The 21,200-nt window shown below is 43.8% G+C and overlaps 1 protein-coding gene across 1 annotated transcript; it reads right to left on the reverse strand.

Annotated features, from left to right (window-relative positions):
• Positions 1–1,397: 1,397 nt before the first annotated feature.
• xrcc2 (X-ray repair complementing defective repair in Chinese hamster cells 2) lies at positions 1,398–19,481 on the reverse strand. The gene is made up of 3 exons (XM_078536922.1): positions 19,344–19,481; positions 15,898–15,979; positions 1,398–3,263 (listed from the first exon to the last, which is right to left on the reverse strand). Exons 1-3 carry the CDS (start codon positions 19,380–19,382, stop codon positions 2,527–2,529), a joined length of 858 nt encoding a protein of 285 aa, XP_078393048.1. The 5' UTR covers positions 19,383–19,481; the 3' UTR covers positions 1,398–2,526.
• Between the last annotated feature and the right edge of the window lie 1,719 nt (positions 19,482–21,200).

Raw genomic sequence — 21,200 nt, forward strand, 5'->3', positions numbered from 1 at the left:
CTTCTTGAACCACTGCAGTCCATGTGGTGTAGATACACGCACAGTGCTGTTAGGGAGTTCCAGGATTTTGACCCAGCAACAGGGAAGGAATATTTCCAAGTTGGGATGGTGAGTGGCTTGGAGGGAAACTTCCAGGCGGCCGTGTTCCCATGTGTCCGTTGCCCTTGTCCTTCTAGATGGTAGTGGTTGTGGGTTTGGAAGGTGCTGTCTAAGGAGCCTTGGTGAATTCCTGCAGTGCATCTTGTAGATGGTACACACTGCTGCTACTGTGCGCCGGTGGTGGAGGGAGTGAATGTTTGTGGATGTGGTGCCAATCAAACAGGCTGATTTGTCCTGGACAGTGTCAAGCTCCTTGAGTGTTGTGGGAGCTGCACTCATCCAAGCAAGTGGGGAGTATTCCATCACACTCCTGACTTGTGCCCTGTAGATGGTTACAGGCTTTGGGGAGTCAGGTGGTGAGTTACTTGTCACAGGATTCCTAGCTTTTGACCTGGCTCTTGTAGCCACAGTATTTATATGGCTAATCCAGTTCTGTTTCTGGTCAATGGTAACAGCCAGGATGTTGATAGTGAGGGATTCAGTGATGGTAATGCCATTGATTGTCAAGGGGCAGTGGTTAGATTCTCTCTTGTTGGAGATGGTCATTGCCTGGCACTTGTGTGGCGCGAATGTTACTTGCCACTTGTCAGCCCAAGCCTGGATATTGTCCAGGTCTTGCTGCATTTGGGCATGGACTGCTTCAGTGTCTGAGGAGTCACAAATGGTGTTGAACATTGTGCAATCATCAGCGAACATCCTCACTTCTGACTTTATGATGGAAGGAAGGTCATTGATGAAGCAGCTGAAGAAGGTGGGGCCTAGGACACTACCCTGAGGAACTCCTGCAGTGATGTCCTGGAGCTGCGATGATTGACCTCCAACAACCACAACCATCTACCTTTGTGCCAGGTATGACTCCAACCAGCGGAGAGATTTTCCCGATTCCCATTGACTGCAGTTTTGCTTGGGCTCCTTGATGCCACACATGCTCAAATGTTGCCTTGATGTTAGGGGCAGCACTCCCACCTCACCCCTGCAGTTCAGCTCTTTTGTCCATGTTTGAACTCCTGTGTGGAAACCCTTGAAAAACACTGTAGATCTTAAGTTACAGCAATGATTGGAGACCCCCTGTAAAAATTCTTCTTCTTAAATGTTGAATACTTACCTTGCAGGGGCAAAATATCAACATGGAGGCCAAGCTGACACAGAAATTTGCTTCAGGTTATCCAATCCTACAATTAATTGTGACAAGTTTACAGAGGCAAAGCCCATCTATAAAGGTGGACAGAGGAATTTATATGAGAAACATGGAGTGATAAAAATGTGACAACAGGAAGTCGAGTGGTGCAGACAGGAAATGTATGTTGATGAAAGATTTTTAATATTATAGATAGATATTATTAAGTGTCACATATGGAAACACTGAATATACAATTGTAAGCAGAACCTTTTATTCTAAAAGATCTCAAGCTTTGAAGCTTACTCCTAAAGCCAAAGGATTAGGCTATTTGAAATGTTACTTTTTGGACATCAGTATTTAAAATCTGTTTCCATCACCCCGCATTAATACTATCAGTTATAATATTAACTTTTGCGGGCAAATTGCAGATTGGTTACAAGCATTGCTGCTTTTTGAAAACACGAGATTTTGAATGAATATTTTTGTGAAAGAGATTTAAACATTTCATCGCCTACACTTTTCAACCATAGTCTTAGCCTAAGAGACAGTGCATTAACAAATATTTTAGTAATATGATATTTTTAGAGAACACTAGGGCTATGGAGAACAAGTGGGAGAGTGAGATGAATTAGATAACTCTTTCAAAGAGCTGGAAAGGGCGTGATGCGTCGACTGGGCTCCTTCTGTGCTGAAACTGGTCAGAAAGGTTCAGCAACTGAAATTCGGTTACATTAAACAGCTTTGTGGTTGAATATTTTTTAATTTAAGCAGTTCATATGAAGCTGCCTGAAGAACAGGTTATAAATACATATAGAAACAGAATACTGTTCAATCGTTCCTATTAGAATGTTTAAAATTGCATTTAGTAGGATCAATCTGATCTCCACCACAAGGAAAACACTCAAGGATTTCTGGCACTTTGCTCCAGGCACGAATATATATGAAGGACATGTCCTGGACTCGCCTACACACACACAAAGAACACATACATCCAAAAGGAGCTTTCAAGGAGATGTCTGCATTGGCCTCTTTCCCCCGACAGATCAGGCCAAAACCAGCTGGAGAATTCCCACTGAAAATAATAGAAATCTCCACAATCTTCACATTAAGAGGGCTAAACCCCATCGGACCTTGTTGAGGGTCAAATCACTGTTAAAGGGTTAATCTAGATTTGCCCACCAGGAAAGCTGATGAATAGACTTCAGTTAACCAGGACAATTAGCAGTAGCAAAATAAAAAGGCATTTTCTCATGTGCGGGATCACGAGTGTCTCCAGTGGTCCTTCTTTAGGAATGAATGCTCAAGGGTTAAAGGAACTGGACCCCACCATCTGTAATAAGAAAAGAGCACCTGGTCACAATACTGTTTCTTGGCTGAAGAGACACAACAGCAAATTCTTGCTTATTGTCCCTCGTGGTGTTCTTTGAGAAAATAAACCTATGCTTGACTAGCTTTTGCCACGATTTACAGAGATACGGTTTATATTCTGCAACCACAGCGAGAGGCGGTTGCCAGGCTGCAGCAACAGCAGCTTCATCCGGCCTAGCTGTCCCAGGCCCTGGCCCACGCATCAGGGCTTGTGTGGTTGCAAATAACACCAGCCGATATTCGCTCAACAGCTTCTCCAAACACTCCACGCAGCGTCTGAGGTTGGCTTCCTGCTGGCTGAAGCTTTCCCCGCCGTTGAGTCTGTCGATCCAATAGAAGGCCGACATGCTGTCCACGATGAGCAGGCAAAGAGCCGGGTGGCTGCAGACCATGGTTTCCAGTGAGTGCAGCAGGAGCAGCAGCTGGGCACTGCTGCTGCAGTGAACGAAAAACAGACGCCCCAGGCACTGTTTAACCGATTCCACTGTGCTCTGTGCTAAGCGATGCTCCAGAATGGTGACCAGGCGAAGCATGTCAAAATGGTAGTCTGTGTCAATGAAAAGAACCTCAACCTGAAGGCCGCCCGTCGATTCTGGGAGGATGCAGGATGCCACCAGGTGATAAAGCATTTCTGTCTTCCCTGCTCCCTCTGGACCGTGGAACTCCACTGTGTCTCCTGTAAGTGTGCAGAAGCAAAAGTCAGCATCAAACTTCAAAAAGCACACAAGTATTACTTTTCCAATACTTAATTCCCGAATAAGGAACGTTTGTCCTCATTAACTGATTCCACAGTAATTATCCCAAAATCTATGCATTAGGAAAAATCAAAGCAGAATCACTTTGAAATGTCCACGCATTTTTTTAAATACAGTAATTAAAGCAATTACTGGCAGCTATAATCATATATTGAGGTAGTTTCATTAATTACTGTACCATGCATTTTTCAAAGCACAATAGGACAAAGGTTCTTACCATTTTCAGGCTGCCCTACATTTAATAACATAAAACTCATAATTGTGGATAATGATTGTGCAAAGCTGTAGCATTCTCAATGGCTCAGCTTGTTAAGGCATCTGAGCCACAAAGGCTGAGGCAGCGTTCAGGTTTGATCGAGGTAGCTGAATGTAGACGAGGTACAGTACATGGGCTACAACTGACCTGTGCCCAAGGGTTAGAATTAAGTAGGCTTCCTACTCCAGTAGTCTCCACTGGAAGTGCAAAGACAGCATTATTGGGTGAGGACTTGGCCAGGCTTGGTCATCATTTCCTCAGTGTCATGCCGACACTCACAAGTGAAGGATAGCCACATGTAGAAAATACTGGTGGATGTCCTGCACCTATGGAACGATGCCCCAGAAAGGAGTCAACTATCTCACAGGCGGAAGGCAAAATACAAAAAAAGTTCTTTCAACTCTGCATCCCCTCCCTCAACAATAGTTTAAAAATCTAAAGAATATGCACTTCTGTTATGTTTGCTTCATGAAGCTGCTACTTTAACCTGTGCTGGAACGTTCATCTTGGATTTAGTATAACCAGCTGGCAAGATTTCAGGCAAAATAGTTCCAGCATGGGTAACTGATTTAGTCTTTTAAATCAGCTAGGGGCTTTATAATGCAAAAGTCCCTCCCCACCAAACTCTCACAGTGAGAAGCTGTGCCGTTTGCATCAACACACATTCAACATGGTCCAATCAGGTGACTGTGGCAGTCGGGAGATTGAAAACAGTGGAAGAGGAGAGGCAGTCAGGAGATTGAAAACAGCAGAAGAGGAGAGACAGTCGGAAGATTGAAAACAGCGGAAGAGGAGAGACAGTCGGGAGATTGAAAACAGCGAAAGAGGAGAGTCAGTCGGAAGATTGAAAACAGCGGAAGAGGAGAGACAGTAGGGAGATTGAAAACAGCGGAAGAGGAGAGACGGTCAGGAGATTGAAAACAGCGGAAGAGGAGAGACAGTCAGGAGATTGAAAACAGCGGAAGAGGAGAGACGGTCAGGAGATTGAAAACAGCGGAAGAGGAGAGACGGTCGGGAGATTGAAAACAACGGAAGAGGAGAGACGGTCAGGAGATTGAAAACAGCGGAAGAGGAGAGACGGTCAGGAGATTGAAAACAGCGGAAGAGGACAGACGGTCAGGAGATTGAAAACAGCGGAAGAGGAGAGACAGTCAGGAGATTGAAAACAGCGGAAGAGGAGAGACAGTCGGGAGATTGAAAACAGCGGAAGAGGAGAGACAGTCGGGAGATTGAAAACAGCGAAAGAGGAGAGTCAGTCGGAAGATTGAAAACAGCGGAAGAGGAGAGACAGTAGGGAGATTGAAAACAGCGGAAGAGGAGAGACGGTCAGGAGATTGAAAACAGCGGAAGAGGAGAGACAGTCAGGAGATTGAAAACAGCGGAAGAGGAGAGACGGTCAGGAGATTGAAAACAGCGGAAGAGGAGAGACGGTCGGGAGATTGAAAACAGCGGAAGAGGAGAGACGGTCAGGAGATTGAAAACAGCGGAAGAGGAGAGACGGTCAGGAGATTGAAAACAGCGGAAGAGGAGAGACGGTCGGGAGATTGAAAACAGCGGAAGAGGAGAGACAGTCGGGAGATTGAAAACAGCGGAAGAGGAGAGACAGTCGGGAGATTGAAAACAGTGGAACAGGAGAGACAGTCGGGAGATTGAAAACAGTGGAAGAAAATAAATGATGACATCACTGCAAAGAAGCAATCTGATTGGTTGGAGAAGGCTGCTAGCTGTTTAGTGAGTGTCTGGTGAGTATCTAGTAATTGCTTAAGGTTTAATTTATTCCTAAGGTTTAAAATAGTACAGGAACTGTACTTCTGTAAGTTGATTGGGCGGTAAGTGCTCAGTGTTAGGGACAGTGCGTTAATAGCCAGCTTAGGACACGGGAGTTAAGGTAGATCTACAAATAAAAAAGAACTAAAACTTTAAAATTAAAATAAAATAATTAAAACAAATACCTAAAACACTGTCGTTAAGAAACATACAACTTTTAGTTGCCAGTGGTAGTAGCATTTAAGAAGCACAGTAAATTGTAGCATACATCGGAATTACTCTAAGTTAATTACATTAACTAAATAACATAAGTAACAATGGCTGACAATGCCTGCCTGAAGCCAGGTTCGGGACATCTGCTCAGGGCAGGAGAGGAACTTGCAGTTGGGGGGAGGATCCATTTGTCGTGGTCCGTGTAGGTACCAACGACATAGGCAGGACAAAGAAAGAGGTTCTGCATAGTCAGTATGAGGACCTTTGTACCAAATAAAGAAGCAGAACCTCAAAAGTCATAATCTCTGGGCCACGTGCAAACTGGCATAGGGCAAATAAGATTAGAGAGATGAATGCATGGCCCAAAGACTGGTGTGGGGGAAGTGGGTTTCAGTTCGTTGGGCACTGGCACCAGTACTGGGGAAAGCGGGGGTGTACCGTTGGGATGGTCCATTCCTGAACCAGGCTGGGACGAATGTAGAAAGTAGAAAGGGTTTTAATTAAATCATGGGGGCAAGGGATCAAATGTGGGGGAAGGTGTGGTATATCAAAGATATAGGTAAGAGAGGAAGGTATTTGTTTGGGAAATGATAAAACATGACAGGAAGGGGCAGAAAGTACAAGTCTAAGAGAAAACCAACAGGTAAGACTAGAGGTTACAAAAATAATAAAAAGGACAAAACTTAAGGCTCTATATCTGAATGCATGTAGCATTTGAAACACAACAGGTGAACTGATAGTGCAAATAGAGATAAATAAGTACGATCTAATAGCCATTACAGAGACATGGTTCAGGATTGGGACCTGAACATTGAAGGGTACGTGACTTTTAGGAAGGATAGGAAGTTAGGAAAAGGTGAGCGGGTGGCTCTGTTAATTAAAGATGACATTAACACAATAGAGAGGAATGGCCTAAGTTCAGGAAACTTGGATATAGAAGCGGTTTGGGTAGAGATGAAGAATGATAACAGCAAGAAGTCACTTGTGGGAATGATGTACAGGCCTCCTAATAGTAATCACATGGTAGGACAGGACATTAAAGAAAAAATAGCGGGAGCTTGTCAGAAAGGTACAGTGCTTATCATGGGGGATTTTATTCAACATATAGACTGGAACAACCAAATGGGCAAAGGTAGCATAGATGGTGAATTAATAGAATGCTTTCAGGATAATTTCTTACATCAGCATGTTCTGGAGCCAACCAGGGTGCCGGCTACACTAGACCTGGTATTGTGCAATGAAATAAGATTAATTAATGACCTCATAGTGAAGGCGCCCCTAGGTAGCCGTGATCATAATATGATTAAATTTTACATTCAGTTTGAGGAAGAGAAGACTGGGTCCAACACTGGTATTTTAAACTTTAATAGGACAATAATGAGGGCATGAAAGTGGAGCTAGCTAAAGTAAACTGGCAAATGAGGTTAAAGGATAGGTCAATAGAGGTTCAGTGGCATTTTGACATGACAAGTAAAAAAGAGGCATATTACTAAACGGTAAGAGATTGCAGAGCTCTGGAGATGCGGAGGGATCTGGGTGTCCTCGTGCATGAATCGCAAAAGGTTGGTATGCAAATACAGCAAGTAATTAGCAAACCAAATGCATTAACAGTTCATAGAAGGTTTACTAAACTAATACCTGGAATGGGCCAGTTGTCTTATGAGGAAAGGCTGGACAGGCTAGACTTGTATCCACTGGAGTTTAGAAGAGTAAGAGGCAACTTGATTGAAACATATAAGATCTTGAGGGGTCTTGACAGGGTGAATGTGGAAAGGATATTCCCTCTTGTGGGAGAATCTAGAACTTGTGATCACTGTTTCAAAATAAGGGGTCGTCCATTTAGAACAGAGATGAGGAAAGCTTTTTTCTCTCAGAGGGTTGTGAGACTTTGGAATTCTCTTCCTCAAAAGGCGGTTGAGGCAGAGTCCTTGAATATATTTAAGGCAGAGGTGGATAGATTCTTGATAATCAAGGGGTGAAAGGTTATTTGCGGTAGGCAGGAATATGAGGTTAAAATCAGATCAGCCATGGTCTTATTGAATAGCGGAGCAGGCTTGAAGAGCTGAGTGGCCTACTCCTGCTCCTAATTCATATGTTCGTATGTTTCCCATCTTTGGGGGGCAATTTTATCTGAACTTCACTGAGGAGCAATGTCTCAGTCGCCTTCCCTTCACCACCAAGGAAGCCATCACTGACCTATGTCACCTGCTGCAGCCACATCTGGGGCTTCAAACCAGGATATGGACAGTTATAAGAAGTTCCTACCAGGCTACAGCAACATCTCCCAATTTGCTGAGCATGCTGTATCTAGGACGCCACAGGGCTTTTCTGTGCCAATGGACAGAGCAAAGCAGCACCAGAGATCATTAAGCTCTGCCTGCATTACAATTTTCCCCCAAGATGCCATAGACTGCTCCCACGTTCCCCACCACCCCCCCCCACCATCAGCATCTTACTGAGGAGAAAAAGTGATTCCACAGCATCACTGTCGTGGCTTGTTTGCATCCAGAGACAGAGTGCATCACACAGGTCAGTGCCCAGTTTAGAGGCAGCAGTTGTGATTCGTTCATCCTGTGCTACTTCCCTGTGCTGCACTTATTCCCAGCAGCCCGCCAGGTCAGCTGGTTGCTGGGGGGGCACAAAAGATTGTCCTCTTCAGACATGACATGACACCTTCAGCGAACTGGGCACAGCAACAGAGGGGGCTACAGAGGATGTTGCCACCCGAAATATCACTGGACAGACCACCGGTGTGTTCAAGCCACCCTCCCTCTATGTGGGCCGTTCAGGAGGAGCTTTGCACTACAGCCCTGACCATACATCTAGCTTACTGAATGCCTATTGAATAATGAGGGGCCAATCCTTAGCACAAAGCTGGTCAGCACCTAGTGCACGAGGAGGAACAGCAGCATAAAGAAGAGGAAGAGCAGCAGCAACAATCACCATCAGTGGCCCAAGCTGCAGCAGCTCACGGACAACCTCTCAGCCAAAAGCACTTCCTGTAAACCATTCCTCCCATCTTCAAGGCACCATCAATTCTTATCGTCACTGTCCTTAATACCAACATTTTTAAGGTTCAGCCTTTTGGATTTTGTCCTCACTTTGCTACAAAGTAAACATCATCATCAAATCCAGAACAAAAATCAGACATTTTTCAAACTGAACTCCATTTGTCTAAAATTTAACTTGAATCATTAAGAATCACTTCTGTGCAACCTCTCAGTGCCTGTCGTGTTGGCTTGTTTACCTGTCTAACAACGTGTTTTCTTAGTGGGCTACATCTTGAGATGGAAGGCTGCTGAGCTTCCAATGAGGATGTTTCAGATGGCTGTGGTAGGTGACCTCGAGCAGCACAGGGCTTCCAGGGCCTGACTGTGGACTGCAACACTTCAGTGTGAAGAGGGGCAGTCTGGTCCAGCTGGCAAACAAGGGCACTGGCGGAGTGGGTGGTACGGAAGCAGGCTTGTCAATTTTCTGACAGCATTTGAGGCTGGAGGTGTGAGGAGAGAGTAATTATGAAGAGCGGGCAGGATTTTCAGCTCATCCAGTCTACAAGGTGATCGCGGCCATGAACTGAAAGTTAAACTCTTTCGCACTGACCATTGCTGCCACCCTCTTTCCACTTGTTGGAGATGGAGGCGGGAGAGCCTAGAGGCAGAGGATCATTTTCCTCCTGTCCACTCCCTTGGCTAGGGTATTCAAAGCAGAATCAGAGAACCTTGGAGGGGATCAAGTTACAGCCCTTGCAGCCAATTTCCTCCTCCTGAAGCATCCCACTCATCAGCAATTGGCATCCACCTCTCCTTTGAGACTGCAATTAAAACAGGCATCAAACATGCATAATTCCCCACTCCCTCCCTCCCACCCTGTTGCCAACCAGCACGCAGCTTATAAACAGCACTGGCTGCAGCCTGTCTGTGTAATTAGCCACCAGCACTAATTTCAAGTACCCCTTGCTCCCATGTGAACAGATGCATGCAGTCCGTGCCATGCCTCCTATGTGCCAGTTCTCTGGGCCCACCTAACTTAATAACGGTGATTGTCGGATAGATATTGGCCAGGACACCGGGAGAACTCTCCTGCTTTTCTTTGAATAGTGCCATTGGATCTTTTATATCATGCTTTATCAGGTCCTCAGGAGGCCCAAAGAACTTCACAATAACTTCCTTTCTGAAGTGCAGTCACCTTTGTAGAGGCAAACGTAGCAGCTAATTTGTACTCAGTAACTACCAGAAAAGCAGCAAACTATAATGACCGCAGGCAAAAAAAGATTGCCTATTCTCGCTAACACAAAGAGCAAATTGCATCGGTCTCTGTCCTTGTTTTCAGGTAAGCGAAGAGCTCATCAAAACTAAACAAGGGGGTAGAAAACATATATCAGCCAAACTTTAAGTTCTTACAGCAATGAAATTTCGCTCTGCTTTCTACCGCTTAATCAATTTGTTTTCCATGTTGCCACGGCCCCCCCCCCCGTTTAATCGTATGGGCTTCAACATTGCCACTTCTGGTAAAACCACCCTGGTCGTACGCGCAGAAATTGCAAGGGGGACAGAAAATGGCAGCAAAAACAAGGTTGCCACGAGCCAAAGCAGCCCGACCCAGTGCATGCACTCGCACTCCGACTAGATTTTCAGTGGAGACTATTTGCTGGCACCACTGTGGTCTCCTTGAACATATTTAATGAGGCATTATTTATTTTTTTTAAAGCGGCATGTGCCAAGATGCCAGATGTGCGGCAACTGACAAAACTGAAAAACATTCTTCAGCTCTTTCTTACTTATCCTGGTTCATAGTGTGTGAGAGAGGGGCCAGCAAATTATCTTTAAAAAAAAACATGCATGACAAGCAGGAGGCAATCAGTCTGGCACTGCGCATATGTCACCAATGCTGACAAGGCCATCATCACCCCAGTTGTTTTATAGTTCGTTGGGGAAAAATAAATAAAGTCAAACTCCTATCTTCTGCCATCAATTTTTGGGAACCCGCTAGTAGGGTGGTGGATTTTGTGTAGCTCTGCGATCGTAGTGGCAAAGAAGAGCTGAATTATGTGTTGATTCAGCTTTCATTTGATAATATAAGCGAGGTACTGGACAGCAGCAACAGAATAAATTAAGGCAGAAAGAAAATATTTCTCCATAAACTCCAGGCACAGGATGATGTAGTGAGTCAGGACACAGTTTTGAATTTAGACCGTGCCGAGGAAATAAAACTATCGTCAGTTCTCTGTAGGGATCCTGCACAAAATGAGATTCAGCCAGCCTAGTCCAACTGCCATTAATCAGGAGTCCAGGAAACAAAACTGCCGATAACTCAACATAGAAAAGCCATAAAGGACAGCTGGTGTGAGAAGAGGAGATACCATAATGGCGAGGGATGCATTTTAAAGGCTGGTGTCCAATGTTGGGAAAGCCTCCAATTCTCTTTATCCTACATCCAACCCTATACTGTTCCAGATCTAGCAACACCTAATGTACAGAAAGGGCTCAAAAACAGCATTTTAAAGGTTTCTGATTGCAATGCAATACAACTTGTTTTAACCTTGTACAGATTATTGATGGACTACACTTGGAACACTGCTGGGATGCAGTGACCTCTGCAATTTTGATCATCCTACTTTCAGAAGTACATTAACAATTTGGACAAGCTTTGACAAGAGTGATTCTAGAATTTGGGACTCCTAGGAAGAGGAGATTGATGAGGCTAAAATTCATTCCTGCTGGAAAAGTGTATGGGGGCTGTGAGGATAGGGGAGTGGGGTTTGAACATAATCCAGGGATGTCAGAGAGATCACTGCAGAGCCCTAAGCTCTGGAATTCCCTCCCTAAACCTCGCCCCCTCTTTCCTCCTGTGAGCCGTTCCACTTAAAGCTACGTCAATGACTAACCTTTTGGTCACCTGCCCCAATACGTCATGATGTGGCTCCTGTGAAGTGACTTGGGACATTTTGCCATGTTAAAGGCACTATATAAATGCAAATTATTGAAAGAACAAGTCAAAAATCTTTCAAAATAAAACTGAGAGGTGGATGAAAGCACGTCATGATCTTATGATTTTCCTATTTTCTTTTCCAGTTAGCTAGTCTTTGAACAGAGCCCCAAGCGTTATCAGTGGAGAACAGACAAGGATCCTCAAATAAAAATCTATTTCTTTACATTCAAAGACCCAACTATTATAGGGAGAGTGAACAGCACTGTGTTCAACATCAGAAAATGAAAATGTCCTTCATCTTTTTAGTTAACAGGTTTTGCTTGAATTCACTGGATCTGAATGGTTATATGAGAGAAAAAAAAATTATCCAATTACAGAAATGTTCACGAATGTTAACAATCCATCTTAAGCATTTAGAATCTAGAGACTCTCAGTACAAAGTCAGATGCAAAACCATAATATTCTAATTTGAATAATTAAATTTGGAGAATTAAGACACTACAGAACTCCTCCACGAATGTTGAGATTGGAAAATTTTCATTATATTCATGGCTGCGTCATGTAGTTGGCTGTAAGACTGGAAATTTATACACGTCATAGAGGTCTACAGCACAGAAAAAGGCCCTTCAGCCCATCGAGTCTGCACCGGTCAAACAAGTACCTAACTATTCTAATCCCATTTTCTAGCATTAGGCCCATAGTCTTGTGTGCCATGGCATCGCAAGTGCACATCCAAATACTTCTTAAATGTTATGAGGGTTTCTGCCTCTACCACCCTTTCAGGCAGTGAGCTCCAGATTCCCACCATCCTCTGGGTGAGAAAAATTCTTCTTCAAATCCCCTCTAAACGTCTTGCCCCTTACCTTAAATCTATGCCCACTGGTTATTGATCCCTCCACCAAAGGGAAAAGTTCCTTCCTGTCTACCCTATCTATGGCCCTCATAATTTTATACACCTCAATCATCTCTCCCCTCAATCTCCTCTGCTCTAGGGAAAATAACCCCAGTCTCTCCAATCTCTCCTCCTAACTAAAACTCTCCAGCCCAGGCCACATCCTGGTAAATCTCCTTTGCACTCTCTCTAATGCAATCACATCCTTCCTATAATGCAGATTCTAGAACTGCACGCAATACTCTAGCTGTGGCCTAACCAGCGTTTGAAACAGTTCCAGCATAACCTCCCTGCTCTTATATTCTATGCCTCGGCTAATAAAGGCAAGTATCCCATATGCCTTCTTAACCACCTTATCTACCTGTCCCGCTACCTTAAGGGACCAGTGGACATGCACACCAAAGTCCCTCTGATCCTTGGTACTTCCCACAGTCCTACCATTCATCGTGTATTCCTGTGCCTTATTTGACCTGCCCAAGTGCATCGCCTCATTGTAAGCTACTTTGGGACTTTGTTGTGATTGGAGAAAAAGCAGAGTGTCACAAATCCCTTCTCAGCATGATCCTGAATCATTGCAACCAGGCTTCACCTGGACAACACTGGAACATTCATATCGCTCCACTTCAGGACACTGACCAAAACGTTCCACGAGGTTCACCCATTGTTCAAGATGGTGAGTAACAAACACACCAAAGGCCCGGATGACTCCATCAACTCCACTGTACTGTTTGTCAAAGTTACACTATAATGTCCAGGATTGTCTGTACCAGAAACTCCGTGACATTTCTGACGAAACCATCAAGCAAATCATTGATGAAGATACAAAATAGGTCGGGTGATGGTGGAAAACTTGAAGCTTTTAAGTCTCAAGAACAGCTAATTAAGATTTATCAGCGATTAACAAAGCAGCCAAACTTTGTCCCTAATCCCAAAAAAAAGAATTTCCAAAGAATTTGGTGTAGAGATTAATCTGCCATCGGTGAAACTATTTCCTCTCCTTGGATCAAAGTGAACCAGATAAGAGCTGTCAGATGATGTGCCAATAGCTTCCACACTCTTCTAAGTTAAATGAATAAGACCCCAAAATGGTATCAAGTGGCTAAAAAACACAAGCCAAATATTGATTTAAAAGTTACCACGATAAAACAGTCCTGCCAATTGATATCACTGTCTTCTTCACTGTTTTCGAGGCTTTGAAGTGGAAATGTGACATTCTGTTGCTGCTCCTTGGCTCCTGGCACTCATTCCCTCCCACTGCTCACGGCTTGAGACAGGAACTGGGTGCCAAGGTTAACAAATATAGCTTCACAGTTAAAATTCCTCAGACTCAAGAACATAGAAAATGGTGCACTCGCAGCTAAAGGCGAGGAAATACAGTATTTACAACAAGAGTTCATCCATCTGTTGTTGTTTTGCATTACACCCTTCTTCCGCTCCCACCTTAGACTCAGTGAGTGCAGAGGCAAAGTGCAAACAGAACATTTAAGTATGACAATGCAGAGTGCTCCCCAGCCATGGCACATTGAAGAAACCAATCAAGGCTACTGGAAAGGCAGATGAAAATAAAAGCACACCAAAACTCTAATACAAATCACAAGCAATAAAAATGATCTAGTCACACACAAAGTGAGTGGTGAGTGTCAGCTGTGGCTCAGTTGTTAGCACTCTTGCCTGAGTCACAAGGGGCCAGGTTTAAGTCCCACTTCAGGGCTTGATCACAAATATCAAGGTTGACATTCCAGTGCAGTACTGAGGGAACACTACTACACTGTTGGAGGTGCTGTCTTTGGCTGAGATGTTAAACTGAGGCCCCATCTGCTTGCTTGGCTGGATGTAAAAGATCCCATTGCACTATTTCAAAGAAGAACAGGGGAGTTCTTTCCAATGTCCTGGCCAATATTTATCCCTCAATCGACATCACAAAATACAGATTATCTGGTCATTATCACATTGTTGTTTGTGGGAGTTTGCTGTGCCACTTTTTCCTACATCAGAACAGTGACTACACTTCAAAAGTACTTCGTTAGTTGTAAGATGCTTACAAGTGGTCGTGAAAGATGCCATATAAATGCAAATCTTTCTTTCTCTCAAATTGGTGGCCCCAATCATAGGGACTGATTTTTTTTATTCATTCATGGGATGTGGGCTTCACTGGCTGGGTCAGCATTTATTGCCCATCCCTAATCACCCTTGAGAAGGTGGTGGTGAGCTGCCTGCTTGAACCGCTGCAGTCCACGTGGTGTAGGTACACCCAGAGTGCTCTTAGGGAAGGAGTTCCAGGATTTTAACCCAGTGACAGTGAAGGAACGGCGATAAATTTCCAAGTCAGGATAGTGAGTGGCTTGGAGGGGAACTTCCAGGTGGTGGGTGTTCTCATCTATCTGCTGCCCTTGTCCTTCTAGGTGGTTGTGGTCATGGTTTTTAAGGAGCCTTGGTGAGTTCCTGCAGTGCATATTGTAGGTGGTACACACTGCTGCTACTGTGGGTCAGTGGTGGAGGGAGTGGATGTTTGTGGATGGGGTGCAAATCAAGCGGGCTGCTTTGTCCTGGACAGTGTCAAGCTTGAGTGTTGTTGGAGCCGCACTCATTCAGGCAAATGGAGAATATTCCATCACACAACCCTGACCTGTGCTTTGTGGGTGGTGGATAGGCTTTGGGCAGTCAGTAGGTGAGTTACTCACTGCAGGATTCCTACCCTTTGACCTGCTCTCGTAGCCACAGTATTTATATGGCTAGACAGCACTGTGTATATCCTGAACACGGACACTTATCATCTATTCTTTTCGCAAAAATAGAATGAATTGTTGAATAAGATGCCTGAGACACTGTAATAATTCCCCGAGACACATATAATAGAATAACACTTTATGCAGTACGTGCAGGACTGAGGGAGTGCTGCACTGCCAGAGGTGTCATCTTTATGATGAAACGTTAAACCGAGGCTCTGTCTGCCCTCTCAGGTGGACATAAAAGATGGCACTATTTTGAAGAGCAGGTGAATTCTCCTCGGTGTCCTGGCCAATATTTATCCCTCAATCAATATCACAAAAATCAAATTATCTGGCCATGATCACATTTTTTGCCATGTTTCCTACATTACAACAATGAGCACACTTTAAAAAATGTACTCCATTGATGACTAGTGCTTTGAGTTGTCCTGTGGCCACGAAAGGTGCTACATAAATGCAAGTCGGCCTTGCTTTTACTTCTGACTTATTCAGTCACCATAAAGCAGTAAGGGTTGCTTTTATGAGTTCAAAAAAATAAATTTTGCATTTTTTAAACTGGAACAGAGTGCTGCTGTTCCTTTAAAACGTTCCTTTAAAAACTAGAGAAAAACACACGGAGTGAACTTGTGCACACATGACTGGCCACGAGGACTCGGAACGTCGACCCTTTTCTTCTCCGCCGATGCTGCCAGACCTGCTGAGCTTTTCCCAGGTAATTCTGTTTTTGTTATGATTCCTCACAACCTTGTTGCCACTTGGCGATTCCTTACCATGGCTTGGGGATCCATCTTCGGTAAACAGCCGTGGTTCCAGATGTTTCAGAGAGCTTCTTCCTTTGAGTCGAACAAACAGCTACCAAAATATCAAAAGAAATGTTCCAATAACGAAGTGAGGCATTAGTGAGAATTAGTTAGAATTTTACTTAAATCTGCGTAAAACTGTGTTTCATCAACTCTTTTGCTTGCTGTTGATCACCACTATATATATATAAAGTTTCAGCCAGAAACTTTGCTGGACACAAGAGCCCATTGCAGGGGTGGCCAAATTGTGTGGCTCTTTGACACACACAGAGTGCGGCTTATTCCTTGCACTGCGAAACCCGTTAAATTGCGCAGCGGAGGGAGGTAAACAGCTGGGGTGCAGCCTCGGCCACAGACAGCTTCACAGAGGGAGATAGCCGGAGAGCAGGCAGTGGCACTGGGAGGAGGGAGGGCAGAGGGTTAAGATCCACGATTTGTTCCAGCGCCGTTGTGAGATTTCCTTAGTCGTTTCCCCACCAATCTTATGCGGGGCCATGTGACTCTCAGTGCCATTTTCTCCAGCCTCCCTAACCCACCCCTTTCACATCTGAGCCTGCAACTTGTGGGCCAGTGACTGGAAAGGGAGGGAAGAGTTAAATACAGAACAGAAATATAAGTAATCTACTGTACTGGGACACAGGAACTGATTCAAATTTGTTGTTCAGTAGGCCAAATCAATTTTTAAAAAAAATAATCTCTTGACTGATTTTCCACACTGGAAGATCAAGGCTGCCGAAGTCAGTTAAGCAGTGAGCATGGGCCAGTTCTGACGTGCATCAGTGAAGCAGATTTGTTTTCACTATGATCTGAATTGTGTGTGAAGGAAGCCTGGAAGATAAGGGAGGAAAAAGCTGAAGGTTGAGAGAAAGCCATCACACACAAGACAAAGAGCTGAAAATATGTCTCAGGCCTACACCAATAAAGCCTTCATAAACTCTACGGATGAAAATGACAGCATCAAATTGTAAGAATATACTTTTTATACTATTGCACTTGCATTTTTGTTAAATATATTTCCTCACAGAAGTGTGTGCAATAGTAATAAAAATGTGCCTGCAAAGACTGTCTGTATCTTGCGGCTCTTTAATGTCTGAAGATTATCATATGCGACTCTTCAAGTTCAGAAGCTTTGGCCACCCCTGGCATTTGAGCTTTTCCTGTACTTTCTTGGGTGTCCAGAAAGTGTGCCCACTAATGGCTGATACATGTCTCTTAAAATTATTACTGGCTGTGAGATCTGTCTGGGGAGAAGGCTTTGACATTAGCTTCTGGTTCTCCAGAACACGTTTTTAAACAGATTTTCTACCTGGTTGGAGAGAGACTTGTTGTTTTGCTGTAGGAATGATAACTTTTCAGTTGAAAGGCTCAAGCTGCATTACATGAACTATCAAATTCTCAGTCAACAGACGCCAAAGGAGGCAATAAGAGGTTCCCTTGAAACTGTGAAGCCAGTTTTGGGGCATTCAACAACAACAGCTTACATTTATATAGCACCTTCAATATGCAATAAAACATCCCAAGGCACTTCACAGGAGCATTCTTAAACTAAATTTGACACCGAGCCACACAAATAGGCATTAGGCTAGGTGAGCAAAAGCTTGGTCAAAGAGGTAGGATTTAAGGAACGCCTTAAAGGAGCAGACAGAAGCAGATATCTGGCAAAATTTAGGGAGAGAATTCCAGAGCTTCGGAACTCAATAATTGAAGGTACGGCTGCCAATTGTGGAGTGATGAAAATCGGGGAGGTGCACAAGGCCAGAACTGGACAGTACCTATCTCAAAGGGTTGTAGGAGATTATAGAGATAGGGAGGGTGAGGCCACATTAGAAAACAAGGATGAGAATATTTAAAATCAAGGGGTTACTGGACCAGGAATCAATGCACATCGCGAGTAGAGGGATAATGGGTTCAGTACTTTCAGCAAAATTTTTTTCTTCCCTCCAACAGTGATAGTGGTGTTTGGAACATTGTCTGTAAGGTATGATTCCATGAGTATGACTATGTCAGGCTGTTGCTTGACTAGTCTGCGAGACAGCTCTCCCAATTTTGGCACAAGCCCCCAGATGTTAGGGAGGAGGACTTTGCAGGATCAACATGGCTGAGATTGCAATTGCTATTTCGGTGCCTAGGTTGACGTCAGGTGGTCTGTCTAGGTTTCATTCCTTTTAGAATTCATTACGGTTTGATACAACTAAGTGGCTTGCTAGGCCATTTCAGGAGGCATTTAAGAGTCAACCACATTGATGAAGTGGTTTACTAGGATGCTAACAGAGATGAGGATGTTAGTTATGAGCAGAAGCTGGAAAAGCTAGGATTGTCCTCCTTGGAACAGAGAATATTTAAGAGGTGACCTAACAGAGATTTTCAAGATAAGGGATTTTGTAAGAGTAGGTTGGGAAAGGATACTCTCTCTGGAACATGGGTCAGTAAACAGAAACCAATGATTTTAAAATCATTGGTAAAAGATCTACAGGGGAGACGAGGAGTTTTTTTTCCCCACTTAGGGAGCTCTCACGATTCAGAATGCTCTCCCTGAAAATGTGGTGGAACCTGATTCCATAAACAATTTTAAAAGGGAGTCAGACAGGTAATTGAGGGTGAGCAACTTACAGGTGGAAAGAGTCAGCACAGGAACAAGGGGCTGAACTTCTCTGCTGTAAGTTTCTGCGATTGTATGAATACAATTCATTTGCAATCAATACTGCACTCTGATTAAATCTGAACAGTTATTAAGGCGAGATAAATACGATCAGAAGAGAGATATATTGGGGTTCAATCACCAAAAAGAAATATTCCATTTATAAAGCGTATTTCACAAACAACGGATGGATAAAAAAAAACAAATTTAGTCGACAGAACCGATAAAAATTTGTGAAAACCTTAGCGTGATTGACGAGACAGAGACTGAGCTATGTGGAGTTTGTGTCGGTATTGTTAAAAAAAAAAGGAAACACTTTAAAATTCGAACAGCACACCAACTGTGCCTCTAAACGTCTTACGTCGTTTCTGTCTTAAACTCTCTGTTTATGCCCGTAAGACTGTAAGTTCTTAATTCTCAAGTACCTAGTCTGACCTCTTTTTAAAATTATTGACGGAATCAGTTTCCGCCACATTTTCAGGGAGTACTCCAGGTCCTGACAACTCCTGAGTGAAAACAAAACAAAACAAAACAGAACACAACAAAACAAAAAAAATCTCCCCTCTAGATCTTTTGCCAATGATTTCATAAAGCTTCTGTGTTTAAACATCACTGCTGGAAGCGGTTGCAGGTTATACACTAACAGGCGAGAGAGCTCCAGCAATGAGAGTCCTGCACCATGTGCTGTTCAGGACAGGAATCCATTAAATTCATTTCACTGAAATATCAGCCACAATCTCCTGAGGAGGCCCAGCCACCGTTACTATCAACAGCTTACCTCCGTGCCCGACTCTCTCTGCCTAAAATCGCTGGTCATAGCTGAAAGGCTTATTGTTAAGGACGAAGCAAAAGTCAAACAAGCCGAGAGCAGCTTCTAACCAGCAGCAGCCATCTTCATTCACCTCTGACCCCCCACTTCCTCCTCCTCCTCCTCCTGGTTGCTATGGGTACCACAAACACTGCTGCACATTAGTACTGTTTTCCCCAAAGGCTTTCTTCTAACACACATTTCAAGACCGAGGTTTTACATCTAATATTGCAATAATTGGTAGATAATAACAAAGGGTTGCAAATATATCCATTTGCAATGTTCTGCCCTGAGCAAATAAATGACATGATTTTTTAAAAAAAACTTGGTCTTGGAAAGGAGAAACACCTTTCATTTCCTTCAATCGCAACTTGGTCTGACTTTCTCTGCCGCTAATTCACACAGTTTCCCCTCAGAAATCTTGCCCAATAATGTATGATGAAGGGATCGCAACACTTCTGATTTCACATTCCCAAAACAACGAAACAATTCAGGAATTTTGACAAGGTAGGGACAAAAGGGACACGTGTAGGCAAACACGTGTGCTAAAATACTTGCAAAAATTGACAAACAGCCTCTACAACTCAAAAAAGGAAATATGCAATATCTATTAATACGTGCATGTCTATATGACCAAGGTCAGCGCGTCAATGTGAATTATAATATTTGTTATGTTGGATTGCACGTTTGAAGATATATTTTAAAGATGGCATACGACAATTTAGAGTGCTTTAATAAGAAAACTGAAATCCAGAGGCCACACGCTGCACATATTAAAAGTAGAGAGTCATTAAGACACAGGAGGCCATCGAATCCATGCTGGTCTTTGTACAGCAACCCTGTCAGTTGCATTTCCCCACTTCGTACTCATAGCCCCGCAAGTTACCCTCAGAAGCCCATCAAATTTCCTTTTGAAATCATTCATTGTCTCTGTTTCCACCACACTCGAAGGTATTGAGTTCTTGGTTATTACCTCTCACTGTGTAAGAAACCTCATCCTCACAAAGCCTCTGCATTTTTTGCCCAAAACCTTAAATGTGTCCCCTAGATCTGTACTAGTAATCCAACAAGCCTAGGCTAATGCCCTTGGGACACTGGTTCAAAGCCAACCGCATTGCTGTGGTTCTCACATAGGCCAGACCTGATTTTGTTCCCAAAAGGACATAAGTGATTCAAATGGGTTTTTACAACAACTAACATGTGATTTCTTAGTCATCATTACTGAGACTAGCTGTTAATTCCAGCTGCCTTGTTGGGATTTGAACTCATGTCCCCAGAGTATTAGCCTGGGTCTCCTGGATTACTCAGCCAGGGACATTACGAGTACACCACCATCTCCCCAAGTATATCCATGTTTGGACCAAGAGTGTAATGGGGTCAGGAGCTGAGTAGCCCTGGCACTCTGAGCATCAGTAAGTAGATTGTGGGTAAGTAAGTGCCATTGGAAAGCACTGTCAACGACACCTTCCATGATTTTACTGATGATTGAGAATAGACTGGGGCAGTACTTGGCTAGGTTGGATTTGTCCTTCTCTTTGTGGACAAGGCATACCTGGACAATTTTCCATATTGTTGAGTAGACGCCGGTGTTGTAGTGGTACTGGAGTAGCTTGGCCGGGGGCGTGGTTAGTCCTGCAGCTCAAGTCTTCAGTACTACAGCTAGGATGTTACCAGGCCCATAGCTTTTCCTATATCCAGTCCCCTAGCTGTTTCTTACATACAAACGTACAAAATAGGATCAGGAGAATGGAGCCTGCTCTGCCATTCAATAAGATCATGGCTGATCTGTTTGTGTTTCAATTTCCACATTCCCATCTAACCCAATAC

This window comes from Cetorhinus maximus, chromosome 3 (assembly GCF_964194155.1).
Source record: "Cetorhinus maximus chromosome 3, sCetMax3.hap1.1, whole genome shotgun sequence".
Taxonomy (NCBI): domain Eukaryota; kingdom Metazoa; phylum Chordata; class Chondrichthyes; order Lamniformes; family Cetorhinidae; genus Cetorhinus; species Cetorhinus maximus.